This window comes from Geotrypetes seraphini, chromosome 5, assembly GCF_902459505.1.
Source record: "Geotrypetes seraphini chromosome 5, aGeoSer1.1, whole genome shotgun sequence".
In the NCBI taxonomy this organism is placed as follows: Eukaryota; Metazoa; Chordata; class Amphibia; order Gymnophiona; family Dermophiidae; genus Geotrypetes; species Geotrypetes seraphini.
In genome coordinates this window covers 247,502,344-247,520,830 of record NC_047088.1, presented here as the reverse complement: position 1 = coordinate 247,520,830, position 18,487 = coordinate 247,502,344, and the positions used below count along the sequence as shown (strand labels likewise).

The window sequence follows — 18,487 nt, the reverse complement described above, 5'->3', positions numbered from 1 at the left end:
CTACCGCCTGCTCAAGAGGAGGCGTAGCGGCTAACTCAGCCAGCAAATTAGCGCGCGCTATTACGCACGTTAAATCGCTAACGCAGCTTCGTAAAAGGAGCCCTAAGTGTGAGGTGATGAGGGCGTGGCTGAGGGGTTTGGTAGTGCGCTTGGAGAGGAAGGGTCAGATTTTGGTAATATTATAGAGCAGTGGTTCCCAACCCTGTCCTGGAGGACCACCAGGCCAATAGAAGTTTCAGGCTAGCCCTAATGAATATGCAAGAGAGAGATTTGCATATAATGGAAGTGAGAGGCATGCAAATCTGCTCCATGTATATTCATTAGGGCTATCCTGAAAACCCGATTGGCCTGGTGGTCCTCCAGGACAGGGTTGGGAACCACTGTTATAGAGGAAGAAGCGGCAGGTTTTAGCAACATGTTGTATCTGATAAAAATGCTCTGGCAAACAAGTAAGTTTTCAGATATTTCTTAAACGCTGACCTCACAGCACCCAAACATAACACTCCAGAGGGTCCCATAACCTTCGTTAGAGATTTACTTTACTCTAATGTCTACAGTCCAACTAGGAGGCCTGCGTATCGGGCTCCAGAGGCTGTTCACTGTGGCTTTTGGCCAAACACAGCCATTGTACTTTGCAGGGCTAGGGAGGGTTAAAGGAAAAAGGGAAATAGGCCAAGAGTAGTTAGGAAAGAAAGTTTATTTATTAATGCCACTACTGCCCAATGAGAGGTCAGTCCTGATCGAACTGGAAGGAAACTGCTGGACCAAGGAAAAAGAGAAAAGCTTTCCAGAAGTTTTGGAAAGAAGGCGTGAGGTTTTCCGAAGTGTTGAAAGTTATAACTAGCAGTGGTTCAGTTTAAGAAATGAGAATGAGAGTTGTAAAGGACTTCAAAATACTGTAACGTTTCTAAGGAGACCAAATGTCTAAGGCCAGAGTGACCCCCTGGTCTCTAATGTCCCTTAAAAATTTTTTTTTTTACATAATACATGTTTACGTTTTGTATTATTAGGGAACAGTAAGACCCTTTTGGAAGAGAGACTGATTGGGTCTGACAGTGCCAGGAACCACTTGAATTGGGGGATTAATTGCTTTGGAAATCAAGAATTCCATATGTGTCCCACTTCGTAGAAGTCAACATAAAAGGAAGCCTTTGTGAAAAAATAATCGTTCACTCATGTCCTTTTGGGGGAAAAAAAAAATTCCCCCACGGATTTGTAAAGTGCAGGAGAAATCCAGAGACTGTATTAAGGGTCACGACGGATTCACCGGTTGCTGGAACCGAGCTGGGATGTCCAGCACAGATTCACTACTGGGACAGGAGTGACAAAAAGGGTTTCCTGCAAGGGAAGGGGTAAAACACGGACCTTAAGGACCTCTGCAAGGGAAGGGGTAAAACACGGACCTCACGGATCTGAACTGCACGTCCTTAAAAATCTGAGGCCACTTTTAGTCTCAGCATAGGTTAGGATCTGTCAGAGCTAAACTGTCCTAGAGCTCTAGGACAGGGGTAGGGAACTCCGGTCCTCAAGAGCCTATTCCAGTCGGGTTTTCAGGATTTCCCCAATGAATAGGCATTGAAAGCAGTGAATGCAAATAGATCTCATGCATATTCACTGGGGAAATCCTGAAAACCTGACTGGCACGGACCTCAGATTTTTAAGGACGTGTGGTTTTAGATCCGTAAGGTCCGCGTTTTACCCCTTCCCGGATAAGGAATTATTTATTTATTTTATTTTATTTTTTTTTTTTTGGGGGGGGGGGAAATCAATGAGTTCATTTTAAGTCACAGAAGGAGCTACTTACCCTGCTTGAGGAGTCTTTGCAGAGGGGCAGCCCCACATATTTTGAACTAATCATTATTTTTGATTTTAAACGTTTCCACCAAGCACACCATGGATTTACTTTTTCTCATCGTTTATATTATTATTGGCCATTATTTGCTTCCCCCGCGCCATTTGTCTGAACCTTTCCCATTCCTCTGGCTGCCAAAAATGAAAGGGTGAACCCACTCCCCCCCCCCATTTGCTAAAACGAATTTTTTTTTAAATAAAAACGTGAGATGTATGTGACAGAAACCCCATGATTCATCGTCCTTACAACTGCGCCGCGACTTAAGGAGGGAGAAACTCCCGGGATCCTCCCCTCCCCCCTCCCGCGACCCTGTCCCGGTGAGCCATCAGCGGAGAGAGCGACAGTAGCCGCCGGGGCTGCCCGCTGCGGGGCTCGGAGCTGTCATCCGGGGCGAAGGGAGTCACATGCGCGCAGGGGCTTTGGAGGAGGAGGGAAAGGAGGGGAGCGGGGCCGAACAATAGAGGGAAGGAGGGAGGGAGGAGGGGACCGGCAGAGCCGGCGAGTGGAGGAGGCGGCAGACGGCACGGAGGTGCTGGGCTGGAGGGGGTGGGGGGAGGCGGCTGGCTTTCAGGAGCCCAGATCTGGTAGAGGGGGTTGGGGGGGGGGGGCGGGGGTCGGCTGGCAACAGAATCTCCAAAGCCACCGCGACTGGCGAGCGATCGGCTGCAGCCGGCCACTGGGAAGGGCGACGATGAAGCCCGGATTGGCCTGACGATCGGCGGCCCCCGCTCCCCCTGGAGCTTATTCGCCGTCGTCCCCCCCGGAGCAGCGCGTTCGGCTTCGGCTCTCCCGCGGCCGGGAGCCATGAATTCGGCCGAAGGAGCCGAGGAAGGCGCCAACGATGCCGAGGTGGACGCCTTCTTCAGAACAGGTAAGGCGGCTTCTTTGCAAATGTCTGGCTTTTGTCGATGCAAGGAACGAGCCTGGACGCCTTCGTAGGCGCCCAAAGTCCAGCTCGCTCGCGGTGCTGCTGAAATTGAAACGGTTGGTTGCTGTGGGCAGGCGATGGATTGAACCATGCAGAAATTTGTCAGACAATGTTGTCTCCCTTGTTCACATTAACCGGCTTTGGTATATAAAGCGCTTTTTCCATTTTTTATTTATTTATTTTTGTTTTCTTTTTATTAGAAATGTACGAAAGGTTTGTGGTGGATTTCCCCCCCCCCCCCAGTTACTGTAAGATGCCCATTCATTCATGGCTTGGAACTGTGAGCTATGGAGCAGCTGGTACACACACAGAACAAGACTTGGCATTTGCTCTCTTAGCTGGCTCCTATCTACTGATGGAGCTCACTTTTCGGATTCTGGGTTTCTACCTGTAGTGAACAGTCCTGGCTGTTTGTGTGCAATCAAGTGGACATTATTTTTGGCTTATTTACTAAGCAACTTTGACATTTTTGGCTCTTATTCATAAAATATTTTCCTTCAGCACGTGGATAGGAAACAGTCCATTATTGAATAAGCTCTCATGCCCCCAGCAAACAATACAGAAGGAGCGCCCCCCCCCCCCCCTGTGTGCATGCAGAGTAAGGATTTTATTTTTCTCCCCTCCGATTTTCACTTTCTGTTGGTTTCTAAGAGTGGATCCCTTTTGATGAACAGTGACACACACTGGCTTCTGGCAGAAAGGGCTGGGATGACTTGAAGATTGATGTTACCAGGGTAGCTTTGCTTCAACCTAAGGGGAACTGTCTCTAATCTACCCTGGCAAGCTGAGAGCTACAAACCAAGCATAAATTCTAGGTTTAGGGGCTAGGTGGCATAGTGACTCCATGCACAAGATGCCTTTCTGCCTCTGGAGACCTGCTCCAGTCGCTCTGTGCATTTGAGACGTGATCCTGACCTTATTCTTGGCCGCCTTGTCTCCACATCTCAGTTGTATGGTGGAGCAGTTTACCTTAGGTTTGAGACAGAAATCTATCATAGGTGTCCTAAAATACATTTGATTTTATTTATCGGCTTTACATATCATCTAGTTCAGTGTTTCTCAACTGGGTCCTGGAGTACCCCCTTGCCAGTCGGGTTTTCAGGATATCTGCAATGAATAGGCATAAACTTGATTTGCATACACTGCCTCCATTATATGCAAAATTCTTTCATGCATCTTCATTGTGGATATCCTGAAAACCCGACTGGCAAGGGGGTACTCCAAGACCGAGTTGAGGAACCCTGATGTAGTTAGGACAAAGTTTAAAAGCAGTTTACAAAAAGAAAAAAAAAAAACAAACACCCCAAAATATAATCAAATATAAATCTCAATACAAGTCAAATAAAATAAATGATAAAATCACAGTCATAAAAATCCTCAAATCTCAATCAAACGTCAAAGGGTGGAGATGCATGGTCAGATCCTTATAGAGGAGCTTGGTGAACACATTATTGCCATGAGAAGAATTAAGACATCTCTTCCTTAGGAACAGCCCTTCCTTCACTCCATGAATTCAGGAAGAAATCAGACGAACCTGTAGAGACTTGGAAATATTTTATTTTACCCATATATTTGAAAGGGCTTTGGTATGGATCTTTGTACAGTGGTGCCTCACACAACGAACTTAATTCGTTCCAGGAGCAAGTTTGTTATGCGAAAAGTTCGTTATGTGAAACGCGTTTTCCCATAACAATACATGTTAAAAAAAATAATTCGTTCTGCAGCATAAAATATGCTAAAATGACATAAAAAAAGATAAATTTGTCAAAATGGTGAAAATGGTGGTCTTGCTGAGGCCAAACTCTTTGACGAGGTCACCCTGTTTTACCCCACATTCACTCCTTCTAATTATTTCCCGTTTCATTTCAACAGAAATCACCTTCCTGCTTTTTTTAGAAGCCATGATATATAAAAAATATTGAGTTTATCTTAAAAGGACGACTGTATACAGTGAGAGAGGGCAGTTAAGCGCAGTGACTAACGACTGCCTGCAGTGCCTGCGCGGAAGGATGCAATACATCGGCAGCTCGGGCGACTTCGTTGTGTGAAACGAAGTTCGTTGTGTGAAACGAAGTTCGTTGTGTGAAACGAAGTTCGTTGTGTGAAGTTCGTTGTGTGAAACGAAGTTCGTTGTGTGAATCAAGACATGAAGTTCGTTGTGTGCAGCGTTCGTTGTGCGAGGCGTTCGTTATGCGAGGCACCACTGTATATGAACTGGTAACTTTGAAGGCAATTCTATACATTGGCATCTCCATTTAGGTGCACAGATGCTGGGCGGTGGGAATGGCATCTAAGTATCAATATGCCTTATAGAAGTTGGCATGGATACACCTAAGTTTATGCCATATCCATGGCAGGTTCAAATGAGGCCTGCCTTCAAAAGTCAAGCGATGCCCTGTAACTAATAGTATTCTATAAGTTATACGTGACACTTGAAGACATGCCCATGGCCTTACGCTCCTCCCATGCATATGCCCCCTGCAGTTACATGCTGTAGTGGTTAGATGCTACACTTTTCCCTCCGTATTCGCTGTGATCGGGGATTAAGAGAACCGCAAATACAGAAAAACCGCAAATAACTTTTTCAGATGTTATTTGCTGTTTTCTATTAAAAAAACCATTGTGAATAGGGTGAAACCGCGAATAACATGGTGGGAGACCTGACCTGTTCCTGAAGGAGAGGCAAAACACGGTGAAGAAAGTGCTGGGAATCGGCGATTTTCTCTGTAAACGCTTGGAATCGGTGATTTCTCTAGGCGAGCTGATGTAACTTGGGGGGAGGAGCCAGCACGCTAAAAACCGTGAATAATGGAAACCGCGAATGCTGAAACCGCAAATATGGAGGGAGAAGTGTATAGCATAGCGTCTAATACCTATTTGCACATAACCGTCACGTGTTTGTGTCTAGATACACAGAAGTGGTACTTAGGTCTGGGCAGTAATCTATACAATTACTTTCTCTTTGTCCCCTCTGTGTTTCTCTTGCTAGTGTGACTTTTTCTGGGCCTAAAGGCTGCCAGATTGCCAGCAAAATCTGTGTGTTTCCTTTAGAGGCCTTGAGTGTGAATTCACAGGAAGGTCGTCAGTGGAAGAACTTTTCTGTTTTCCTCTCATCCAGAGCCCTCCTAGCAGGTTGAAGCTCATTTGTTATTTTAAATTGCTTTGATCTTGTGGAGGAGGAGTGCAATACTAGCTGACTGTGCATATCTTCAGATCCATTAGAGTAAGAGATATTTGCCATTTAATACTCTGTTCTGTGACCAAAAGACATCCCCACCTGCTTAGCTTAGAATAAGAGTTATTTGTCGTTGCTTTTTATAACTATATAGAGATTTTTAGAGGTGATTTATTGGATATTTTGCATGACATATAATGGGCTGAAATTATGTCAGTAGTTGGTTGTTGTTGTTTTTTTTATAACAGGTCTAAACAAAATGAGCAGGTCTGACATGGTTATTTTGACTGGATCTGAATAAGGAAGGGTTAAATTCTGAAAGCTGGTCAAAAAATGTTTTTACCTTCCTAGCTTTTCCTTGTGTTTTATTATGTTTGTATAAGTTGTTTTTTTATTATGTTTAGTAGATTTTTTTTGTTTTTTGTTACTTACGTTTGTTTCCCCTAACTATGTAATTTTTATCGATCTGTACATCGCTTAGAATTTGGAATAGGCGATTAATCAAATTTTATAATAAACTTGAAACTTGAAGATGTAGAAAAACAAAAAAGCAAGCACGCACAGGAAGATATACATATAGATATAGGTAGGCACTTTAGGGCAAATTCTATAAGACGCGCCTAAAGGTTAGGCGCCTATATAGGCACTGTTCAGCGTGATTCAAGTAAAATTGGGTGTTGTTTAGTGAATCACGCTGAGCGGCACCTGTTTTGGAGGCGCCCATTAAATAGGCCAGCTCTAGGTACACTTAAAAATTAGGCGCCTAGCTGTGCGCTTAAGAGCAGTGATTCTGTAAGAAGGTGCGCCTAACATGCATAGCGCCTATTTTTTTGAAGGCCGCCTAAATTTCTAGAGGTGCCTTGTTACAGAATCGCGTTTTTCTTGATAGGCGCCTACGCTTCAATCAGTGCTGATTAAAAAACTTACCGTATTTTCACGCATATAACGCGCGTGTTATACACGATTTTACAAACCGTGCATAACCATGCGCTTTATACGTGTGAGCGCGTTGTACACATGTTTTTTTTTCATTCGAATCCAGCATTCCCCCTGCGAACCGGCATTCTCCCCCCCCCCCCCGCTCGCGTCACCCCCCCCCTCCGATCCTACATCCCCCCCAGCACCGCAAAGACAACTCTTACCTGATTGGGCACCGGCACCAGCACCAATGCACAGGATGTGCCAGTGCCAGTGCCCGAAGATCCTCCCTCGTTGGGTTGGGCTGGGCTGGGCTGGGTGGCGCGAGAGAGATCCTCCTTCTTCCTGTGCCGGGCTGGACTAGGCTTTGAGCATTTGCGCATGCTCAAAGCCTTCTGGTCTCGCTCTCTCCGAGATTATCCCAGCCCAGCCCAACCCAACGAGGGAGGATCTTGGGGATTGGCACTGGCACATCCGGTGCGTTGGTGCTGGTGTCGGTGCCAGTGCCCAATCAGGTTAGAGTTGTCTTTGCGGTGCTGGGGGGGATGTAGGATCGTGGGGGAGGGGGGGTGACGCGAGCGGGGGGGAGGATGCCAGTTCGCAGGGGGAATGCCGGATTCGAATGAAAAAAAAAATGCTCTCTCAGGTAAGCGAGCGGGGGGGGGGGGGATGCCGGTTCAGAGTAGGCGGGAGGAGGTTTTAGCATGCGCGGTATACGTGTGTGCGCGCTATATTAAATTTTTTTTACATAAATTTGTGTTCCCCACGCGCTATACCCGTGTGCGCATTTTACACGGATGCGCGGTATATGGGTGAAAATACGGTAATTGGGCTTGTTATTCAATTTATATAGGCACCGATCTAGTTGGGCGCCTCCGAAATAGGTGCCTAACTTTAGGCGCTGGTTACAGAATTTGGGCCTTTATTCTAAGAAGCATATAAGTACTGTAAAGAAATAAAACCACATATATAATATACGCACAGGCACGTATATAGAAATGCATACACACATATATAGGGCTCCTTTTACTAAGCTGCATTAGGGCTTTAATGCGCGGAATAGCGCGTTCTACAATGCCGCACGTGCTAGACACTAATGCCAGCATTGAGCTGGCGTAAGTTCTAGCCGCATAGCGCGGTGTTAGCATGTGCTAATCTGCTGCGTGCGCTAAAAACGCTAGCGCACCTTAGTAAAAGGAGCCCATAGTTTTTTGTTAACCGTTATTTCTGTGGCTACATCATCCTGTTGGCGGGGAGTAAGTGAAAGCCTCCAGTCCTGGTACATTGTTGAGGAGTCTCAGCCTTCATTGCTTCAATGCCAACAATGAGAACTTGTTTTGCAGAAGTGTAAACCCATACTTAATAATGAACACCACAGATCCATATCATGATTGCAGACACAGTCCGAAGACCAATTGTAGCAGATTTCAGGTGCTGGAAAGCTCATCTCACCAGAGTTGTGTGAGCTTAGCACGGCAGTTTATGCGTGACTTTGCTTGGCCACGCTGCCTTTCATTGTCTCAGGCAGTTTGTTCATGCTTTGTGAAGTTCTTCATTGGGGACAAATGTTGCATTTAGTTATGGAGATCCAACCTGACCTTTCTTCCTAATTATTTCTAGAACTCTATAGCTTTTGAAGTTGTAGGATTGATCACTTCATGAGAAAATAGGATTGAAGAGGTTGGAGCAAATATTCAAAGGGACTTATCCAAATAGGAGAAACTAGAGTATTCCTGATCACTGGGTTGTAGAGAAAGGGGACAAATTTTCCCCCGTCCCCACGAGTCCTTTACCAGTCCCTGCCCCATTCTTGCCAGCTCCATCCTCGTCTGCACAAGCCTCAAACACTTTAAAATCAAAAGCAGCAACATTCTAGAGCTCAGATTGTGATGTCATAATGCCTCATTCCACCAATCTCTAAGCTCCGTCCTCATCTGCACAAGCCTCAAACACTTTAGAATCCTAAGTAGCAACATTCTAGAGCTCAGATTGTGATGTCATAATGCCTCATTCCACCAATGCCTAAGCTCTGTCCTCATCTGCACAAGCCTCACTTTAAAATCCTAAGTAGCAACATTCTAGAACTCAGATTGTGATGTCATAATGCCTCATTCCACCAATGCCTAAGCTCTGTCCTCATCTGCCCAAGCCTCAAACACTTTAAAATCATAAGTGTTCGAGGCTTGTGCAGTTAAGGCAGAGCTTACAGGAATGGGACAAGGACAGCGACAAACTCATGGGGCGGGACGGAGAAATTGAGTTCCTGTGGGGACGGGGACAAATTTGTCCCCGTGTCATTCTCTACGGGGTTTTTATCCAGATAATGCTGCTGAAAATCCAGACAGATCGCCTTGGCACTATCCAGGTGATCTAAGGTGTAGAGTATCCACTTGTTCAGTGATATACCCTAACGTTGGGGTCCATTTACTATAACATGCAGTTAACACACAAAAATAGGCTTTCACACAAACGTGTTGAAGTGTTTTGTGGTATTTTCCCTGTCTATCTGGGTCTTTTACTAAGGCACGCTAGCCGATTTAGTGCCAGAGGCCAGACCCAACACGGGCCATGTTTCGGCAATAATTTACCTTCCTCAGGGGTCCTTTAAAATAAGGGAAAGCATTGTAATGTATGAATGAACTCTTGGCGACAAAAAGTAAATGTGTATGAAAACTATTATAATAGGAAAAATATCAATGCAGTGTGATCAATAACCTAAGAACGGCACCTGCATTTTTTTTTTAAACCTCCCCATTGGTTCGTTAGATGGCGGCTGGACGCCTACTGCCAGCTAACTTCAGGACCCCACTGGGAGAATTTGGCCTACTGTATAGAATCATTTGGCAGGTAATCACGCTAACGGAAACATTAGTCCATAGCTTGCAAAAAAAAAAAAAAAAAGAGGCGGGGAATCTCTCAAAAAGTGCTGTGCAAAATTTGCAGTTCTCCCGCAGTAAAATCCCAAGTTAAAACATGTTAACTGCAAAATTTAATGCATTTTAGTAAAGTGCCCCTTTATCTAGTTAGTTATCTGGGTACCAGTCTGAATATCACCAACCTCTGGTCACGTGTCAGCGGCCAAGTCATCAGGATACTGAGTGCCAACTAGTATGCAAAGATCGGTGTTGAATATCCAGGTATATAAAACCCACAGCTGAATATCGGGAGCTTGCGTTTTATTTAAAACCAGCATTATACATCACTTTTTTATAGATATCGTGCAGAAAAATAAGAAAACAAACCCCATCCTGCTTTGCAGCTTTTCAAGTCTGAAGCTTGGCATAACTTTTGTTCGATTTAGCTTTTGATGTGGCATTATTTCCACGATTTACACAGTCTTTAGACACATGTATGGACAGTCTTGGCTCCGTGGAGCATACAGTTCAGTCAAGACAGACAACAAAATGCACAATGATAACAAATGAGGCTTTGAATTCAGACAGCAAGATTTAAAGTTGGTGGGATAAAACTGAGGGAAGTATCATTAAACATGATGTTTCAAGAACTAGATTTGGAGGACAAGGTAGATTATAAGTGGAATATTACATATGGGCTGTAATATATAATAAGAACTCTGGATTGTATTGTGTTTATTTATTATTCGCCTTATACAAAGCGAAAGATGTTGTGTGAATAGGTACAGATTACCAATATCTACCTCATTCTGTTTAGAAACAGATAGATTCAGCAGGTTTGGCCCAGGTAGCATGAGTAACTAGGCCAGATCTTGGCTTATGAAGGGAGTTTTGAACTACTCTTCCGCTTGTAGAATGCACTTGCAAAACCAGTAGGAAGGAACTGAACCAGAAGGGTTGCAAGCAGGATTAATTGAGTGGGATAAAACCCCCCATTTATTTGAGAAAAGTGGTAAAGGAGTAAACAGTTGTCCTATATAATGCAATACGGTATATTGTATATTCTGTGTGATGTTGGTTCTTGCACCTTTTTAACTGATCAACGAAATCCTAGTACCCCCTTCCAAACCACGTCCACTAGGTACTACTGACAGCCATTAACTGACAGTCATTAACTGTTAGCCACTAAGGGCTCCTTTTACAAAGCCGGTCGTGCGTCCCGGCACGGCAAATAAACTGAAGCCCATAGGAACTGAATGGGTTACAGTGCATCTGCCACAGAAGAATCACTACCGTGGCTTTGTGAAATAGGTCTTAAGAGTGCTGACTGCTAACGCGTCATTATAATTACAGTAGTACACAGTATTGCCAAAAAAGACACACTTAAAGCTACAATGGAACATAGATAATACTACCTCATCTTACACACCTCTTCCTCCTACCCTGTGCCACCTCATCACATAACTGTTTTTCTATCCCTCCCCAATTCTAATTGATGTTACCTCGCTGTCCTTACAGCTCCTCTTGTTGTACACCGTCATGAACCGAAAAGGTATGACGGGATCTAAATAAAGCTATTATTGTTATTAATGTTGAATAAAATGAGTTTACAAATGGTATGTAGTAGATTTCAAGACTTTTCTCCACCCATTCACCGGTTAAGAACTCTTGAACTAATAATGGGTGAATCATACATGTCCAACGTCATTTTTGGTCCTGTAGTCTCTTGCTGCATTGTGTTTCTTGATGATGGTCGATGTATTCTTCCTTAGGTTGCCCTTATGTGCCTGCTTGTATTATGCACCATGCCTGTTTCTCTTGTTGACTCTTTAATAAAAATGATTTACAAAAAAAAAAAAAAGCAATCTAAGTCAGGAAAGCAGAAAATGCGATGCATGTATGAGGGGAGAAGGAGTGGGTAAAGCCATGATGTGACTGTCTTCATTAGTTTATTTTATCCACATTATCCAAAAGTCTAGAGGCTGGTTACATAGAACATTTATAATAAAATCAACCTGCAACATTAATCAAATATACAGTAACATGCAGTTCTGAGTGCCTTTGCAGAGATTCTGTAACAGGACCCAGTGATTATCACCTTCCGTAGGAAAAAACCTCATTGAAATAAAATAAATTTTTCCCAGAAACCCAAACTGTGATATACTTGCCCTCAATTCCTGAGGAAGAGAGTTCTGTAACTCAAAAACTCTAGTGTGCAATTCTGGAGGCCACATTACCGCAAAGATGTGCTTCGAGCCGAGTCGGTCCAGCGGATGGCCACTAGAATGGTCTCCGGACTCAAGGGTCTCTCATACGAAGAAAGACTGGGCAAATTGCAGCTCTATACTCTAGAGGAGCGCAGGGAAAGGGGGGACATGATTGAGACATTTAAATATGTCACAGGACGTGTCGAGGTGGAAAACGACATCTTCCTTCTCAAAGGACCATCGGTCACAAGAGGGCACGAACTCAAACTCAGAGGAGGGAACTTTAATGGTGACACCAGGAAGTACTTCTTCACAGAAAGGGTGGTGGATCACTGGAACAAACTTCCGATGCAGGTGATCAAGGCCACCAGCGTGCTCGACTTTAAGAATAAATGGGACATCCACGTAGGATCACTACGAGGGTCGAGCTAAAGAACTAAGTCATTAGCACCCAGACTTAATGGGGTGGGTCAGTAGAGTGGGCAGACTTGATGGGCTGTAGCCCTTTTCTGCCGTCATCTTTCTATGTTTCTATGTTTCTATGAATGAGAAGCTGTGCCTTGAACCTGACAAATCCTTTATTCATCGATCACAAATGATGAGATGGCCTGTACATATGTAATGATGCTGCAGTACTTGGAGGTGCTTCATTACCCAAGACCTTGTAAATCTTAAATTGCACATGCCACATAATGAGAAGCTGATGCAAACTCAAAGTCTGGTGTGATACGTTGGTTGGTTTTATCTTCTTGATAAATGAATGGAGTGTGCTTCGCTACCACAGTTTCTGCATGACAGCAAACCAGGAACAGGAAGGTAGATGTTTTGGGGTCTACTAATTCCTCCTTTCTACCTTTTCATCCAGCTCAGCCAGGAGCCTTCAGTCGGTACTCTCTGAGGCTTTTTTCCCGGGTTTTAATGGAACACAATGACCACTACTTCATCTAATGACTCGGGGCTAGATTCTCAAAACTTTGTGGTAAAAATTGATGGGCCGCTGTCGCAGCCATTATTGTAGCGATTTCAAAAAGGCGAGTCATTTCCCTCAAAAACACGCATGCAAATGAGGTTGGCGGAGAGTAGTGAAGGTTCGCAAAATGTATATGAGATGAGTCGCTGGTGGTAGTGGTTTTCACATGCGCAGGATACACCACGAAGGAGGCGTAAATGTGCGCATGTGCCTGGAAAAGCAATGCCTTAAATGGTGTGTCGATCATGGGCGTGTCAGAGCTATTGGACGAAGCGAGGGGAAGGGAGAGAAGATGCAATGTCGGCTTTCAGCAAGCGCGCTTAGGACATGCCTTTTCTCTCCCCAAAACTGCTATAATTCATGTAAATCGTGCAATTTGTTTTTAATGTCAAATTTTATCAGGAAACACAGCCAGGAACACTTAAGACACGGCTATAATACACGCGCTCAAGAAGCATGCTTATGTCCACCCCCTCCCCCCAAAACAGTATAATTTAATTCTTTTTCCCCATAAGCCACAGTCAAAACACATACCAGAGATGTGCTTTTCACTGTACCGGCACCCCCAGGCTAGTATCTGATTTTTGCTTGCCAAAAGCCGACGCCACGATTGGAGAATCACTCGGCAATGATGAAGAATCGATCGGAGCGCTTGTTTAAATGTCGATGAGTCCATTTGCATGGCAGAATCAGAGGCTTCTGGGAAGCTCGGAAAAGACCACGGTAAGCCGTTTTCATAATCCGCTAAACCAGCTAGAACCGGCTTAGCAAGCACGTTAAAGGCAACCATGAGTTTTGAGAATCTGGCCCTCAATTCCTTTGCTCTGGGTAAAACAGCTGGAGGGAATCTACTGCCCCACTTACTAATCACAACATCTGTTACCGTAGCAGTTTTCCTAGGTAAGGTAATAGAAAAGGTAGGGCCTGATAGCTAAGGCTTCATCTGGAAGATAATTCTGATTTTTATGCTAATCACAGTAGTGAAACAGTGGTCTTACCCCTTTCTAATTGCCTGTTAGTGTTTGTGGATTTACAGTAGTTCTTGATACATTGGACCATGATATTATGTGCAGTAGGACTTGAGGAACTGGTACCCAGGTGGTTTGAATCACTTCTAGTGTAGTCAGGAATATGAGAGGGACATTTTACTAAATTGTTTTATGCAGTTAATCCAGGAATTAATGTGCTCTCTTAGCACGTTTCTATTAATAGAAATTAATTAATCTATTAATTAATAGAGTGGCAATGACATCTAGCATGTGCTCATTATTGCATAACATAGAAGGAATAGGGACCCAGTACTCAAAAACGTTCCATGGCAATACGAGTCGTTCAAGCACTCTTACTGGCGCAGAAATCTCTCCTGCTGATGCGCAAAAGGGTTCTCCTTGGCTGCTTCCGATCGATCAATAATAATAATAACAGTTTATATACCGCAGGACCGTGAAGTTCTATGCGGTTTACAATGATTAGAAAGATGCTACAAATAGAGTAGAACTTACATAGTTGAAGAATAGTGGCTAGCAGTTTAAGGGAGCAGTTGTGATGGGGGGGGGGGGGGTTGAGGTGGGAGATTGTGATGGGAGAGATTGTGCAGATTCGTTACCTAGGTATTTCAAGAACAGGTATGTCTTTAGGTGTTTCCTAAATTCACCATAGTTATTTGCGTTTATAAATAGTTTTTTCCAAGTCTTTGCTCCATAATGCCGCTTGGTAAGAGAGAAGATGTTGATGGTGTCTTTTAAATTTATATCCTCTAACCGGTGGGGAGATGAACTTCGGGTGCGTACCTCTCTTGTGTCTATTGGTTGAGAAGTGGAAGAGGTCAATTATATATTTAGGGGCTAAACCAGATAGTACCTTAAAGCAGAAGCATCCCAGCTTGAACTTCGCACATGCCTCCATCGGCAGCCAGTGCAGGAGATGGTAGGAAGGGGTTATGTGATCGGACTTCTTCAACCCAAGGATCAACCTGACTGCCACATTCTGCACCAGTTGCAGTCTCTGCATGTTCTTCTGGGAGATTGCCAGATGGGCGATGTTACAATAATTGAGATGGCTTAGTATTAGGGATTGTACCAGAATTCTGAATGATGAAGCGTCAAAGTATGCTCTAATAGACCTAAGCTTCCAGAGAGTAAAAAAAAATCTTTCTGACTAGGGAGCTCACTTGGTCTTTCATGGTTAGGCCTTGGTCCAGAATTATCCCCAGAACCTTCATTGTAGGTTGAATAGGGTAGCTGAGTTTGTTGATGCATAGTGATGTTGTGGTGACAAGTGGGTGTGGCGAAGTCACAAAGAATTTAGTTTTTTCTGGATTAAGCTTCAGTCTGAATTCTGTTGTACATTGTTCCATCAAGTTTAGTACTTCTGTAGCCATGGGGGTAGCTTCAGAGAGAGAAGTAGCGAACGGGATAATGATTGTAAAGTTGTCTGCGTAACTGAATAATTTTATACCTCGCTGGGCCATCTGTGCACCTAGTGATGACATGTAAACATTGAAGAGCAGTGGGGATAATGGTGACCCCTGTGGCACGCCAGATGGGTTTCTCCAGGTATTAGAGAGGTTGTAATTGAAACGTACTTGATAGATGTGGGACATAAGGAAATCTTGGAACCAGTTTAGAAACCCCCCCCCCTCTGATGCCAATTGTGTCTAAGCATTGTAACAATTTTTCATGATCGACTAAGTCAAAGGCTGAACTCATGTCAAATTGCATGATCAGGGCGTTATGGCCCTTGCTGAATAGGGAGCGTAAGTAATCCAGGATCGCTGCGATCACTGTCTCGGTGCTAAACAGAGGTCTGAAGCCAGATTGGGTTTCATGTAAAAGAGAGAACTGATCAAGGTATTCCATCAATTGGGTATGTACCAGACCTTCCATGATTTTTACGAAGAGTGGGATGGATGCTACTGGTCTATAGTTGGTTACTGATGCTAAGGATTGTTTACGATTTTTTGGAATTGGGGTAATTATAATGTGACCGTTATTAGTTGGGAATTTTCTAGTTTTAAGATTATCGGTCAGATAGTTCCACAATGTTAGTTTAAAGTTTAATGGGGCTGCTTTCATAATGTCAGGGGTCAGGGATCTAGAATGCAGTGTGATTTAGTGTACTTGTTATATAGTTTGATGTAATTATTCCATTCTAGATCTTGAAAGGAGTTCCAAATCATATTCGCTGGTATTTCATTTTCTTGTATGTTGGCTATTTGTTGTGCACATATGTTGTTTGTCGAACAGTTGTTTCTTAGGTTTATAATTTTTGAATTAAAATGCTGAGCTAGATCGTTTGCTGAAGGTGACTTAGTATTATGCATGGATTGAGTGTGGCGTGTGGTGTCAAATAAATTTGTAACCAAGTTGAACAGTTCTTTTATGTCAATTCCTTTAGAACGGTTATTGGATGTATTAATTTTGGATGAATAGAGTGCTTTTCATTTTTCTTTTATCAATAGTTTGTAGCTCTGTATGTTGGATCTCCAATTGTTTCAGTCTGATATTTTTCCCGTTTTTTCCAGATCCTTTCTAGTCGTCTAACTAATTGTTTCATTTTTAATAGTTCAGAGTCGAACCATTTATTATATTTATTTGAGCAGTTTTTACTGTTTCGTTTGGGGGCAATTTTATCTAGAATGGATGTGCTTGTATTCATCCAATGATTCCAAAAATCATCCCCTTCTCCTATTTTCTTTCGTAATTCGTAATGTGCCCAGTATTCCTCTGGGTTAATATGACCCCTTGTGAGATGTTCCTTTTTTATCTTTAGGTGTGTTTTAGATTTTAGATGATTCCAGATTAAGTTACAGTAGTAAGTAAAATTATCGGACCAGATATCATGACACCAGGTACCGTCGGATAGAGAGATGGAAGGATCTAGGATCTCCTTTGTGGACATAGTTACCACATCTAACTGACGGCCTTTTTCATGTGTTTGTGTGGGTAAAGGGAGATTGTAATTGAGCGAAGATAGGAAGTTTTTAAAGTCTTTCACGTCTGGATTGTCCTCGTCCTCTAAATGTAACAGCCACTGAGAATCCTATGCTAGTGCATTACAAGGAGCTTATTAATATTCTAATGAACGCTCCTTGTAATGAAAAGCAAGGAAACGCATTGCTTCCCATGCAAACTTTAGCGGCAGGGGCTGAGCTGATATAACCTTACCTTCCTGCCAGTGTCTGAGTGCTACTTATTAGCTTCATCACATGCCCCCTAGTCCTAGTAATTTTTGGAAGAGTAAACAAACAATTCACATCACATCTATTCACTCCACTCAGTATTATCAGTAGTAGGGGCCCCTTATGCAAAGCCTCAGTAACGAGTCCCGGCACAGCAAATGCGACACAGCATTTGTCGTGCGGGACTCGCTACCGTGGCTTTGTAAAAGGGGCCCCTAGAGTTGCATGTGATATTCAAGAGCAAGGGAGGAGTCCATATATTGTTAAAAGAGCGATCAGGCTTTCTGTAAATTATGAGACCTTGTCTGGAAGTAAAGAAAATAAAGAGGTGGTACTTGAGTTTTTGAGACCACCCAGATCCCATCACCTTTCTTTTCCAGTGACTGAGCTGCTGGACCTTGGGGAAGTTTGGTGTCTTCCATTCAGTGGTGCAGAGTTCGAGGCTTGTGCAGGTATGCGACAGGGACAGAACTCACAGGGATAGGACGGGGGTGGAGATAGATCCTACAGGGATGGCGATTAATTTTGTCCCAGTGTCATTCTTTAGTGCAGGTTCTCGTAGCTCTATTATTGGTCCTGGAGAAAACTGGAATCTTAGTAGATTGCGATACCTGTAAGTGCTGCCAAAGTCGCCCATGTTTTCAGGATTACCACAATGAATATGTATGAGATAGATTTGCATATACTGGGTCTCCACTATTTGCAAATTTCTCTCGTTCCTGTTCATTGTGTTGATCTTGAAAACCCGACTGGCAAGGTTGGATGAACTGTTTTAATGGACCAGGAAAAGCGGATACTGTTGTAGCTGTAGGAATTTTAGGGTTCACATGGGATCCTTCCGCAGAAAATGCCCGTAGTTGGCTTTTAGATGGGAACGCCGAAAAACCAACCATCAGGAAGACCTGAGTTCTGATGAATTCCTAAGACATGCAAACATTTCTACTGCTGTAATTGTCTGTTCTTCTGTGCAGTACACTGCCTTCCTTCAAAAGGGCAGTAAAGAAATCCTAATAAATAAATAATGCTTTAAAAAATTATACCAGTATATTCAGGCTTGCTGGAGGCAGATGGGGAATACATGTATTTAGCTCTGACTAGTGAAGGTTTAGTCTGCTGTGTGATTCTTTGTACAGGTACATGACCAAATTATGCAGAACCAAGGTCAGTGTGAAGATACAGAAACTCCTGTAAGGTTTAGGCGCAAGTAGAGATGTTCTGAAAAATCCCAACCTTTGTTGGACCTTCCCACACACACACTAATCCTTATGTTTAATTATGAGCTGGGTCCATTGGATCAGCGTTTCTCAATTTGGTCCTGGAGTACCCTCTTGCCAGTCAGGTTTTCAAGATATCCACAATGAATATGCATGAAAGAAATTTGCATATAATGGAGGCAGTGTAT

At 43.5% G+C, this 18,487-nt stretch overlaps 1 protein-coding gene across 3 annotated transcripts in view; it reads left to right on the top strand.

Annotated features, from left to right (window-relative positions):
* The first annotated feature begins 2,604 nt into the window (after positions 1-2,604).
* Positions 2,605-18,487, top strand: part of KALRN (kalirin RhoGEF kinase) — a 1,310,049-nt gene continuing 1,294,166 nt past the window's right edge. For 2 of the 3 annotated variants that reach the window (XM_033944394.1, XM_033944393.1), the window contains exon 1: positions 2,612-2,723. In XM_033944394.1, coding sequence (XP_033800285.1) covers positions 2,657-2,723 — 67 coding nt within the window. In that variant the 5' untranslated portion in view covers positions 2,612-2,656. Of the gene's footprint in view, positions 2,724-18,487 lie in introns of all 3 variants that reach the window. The other variant, XM_033944399.1, reaches the window with a different exon arrangement.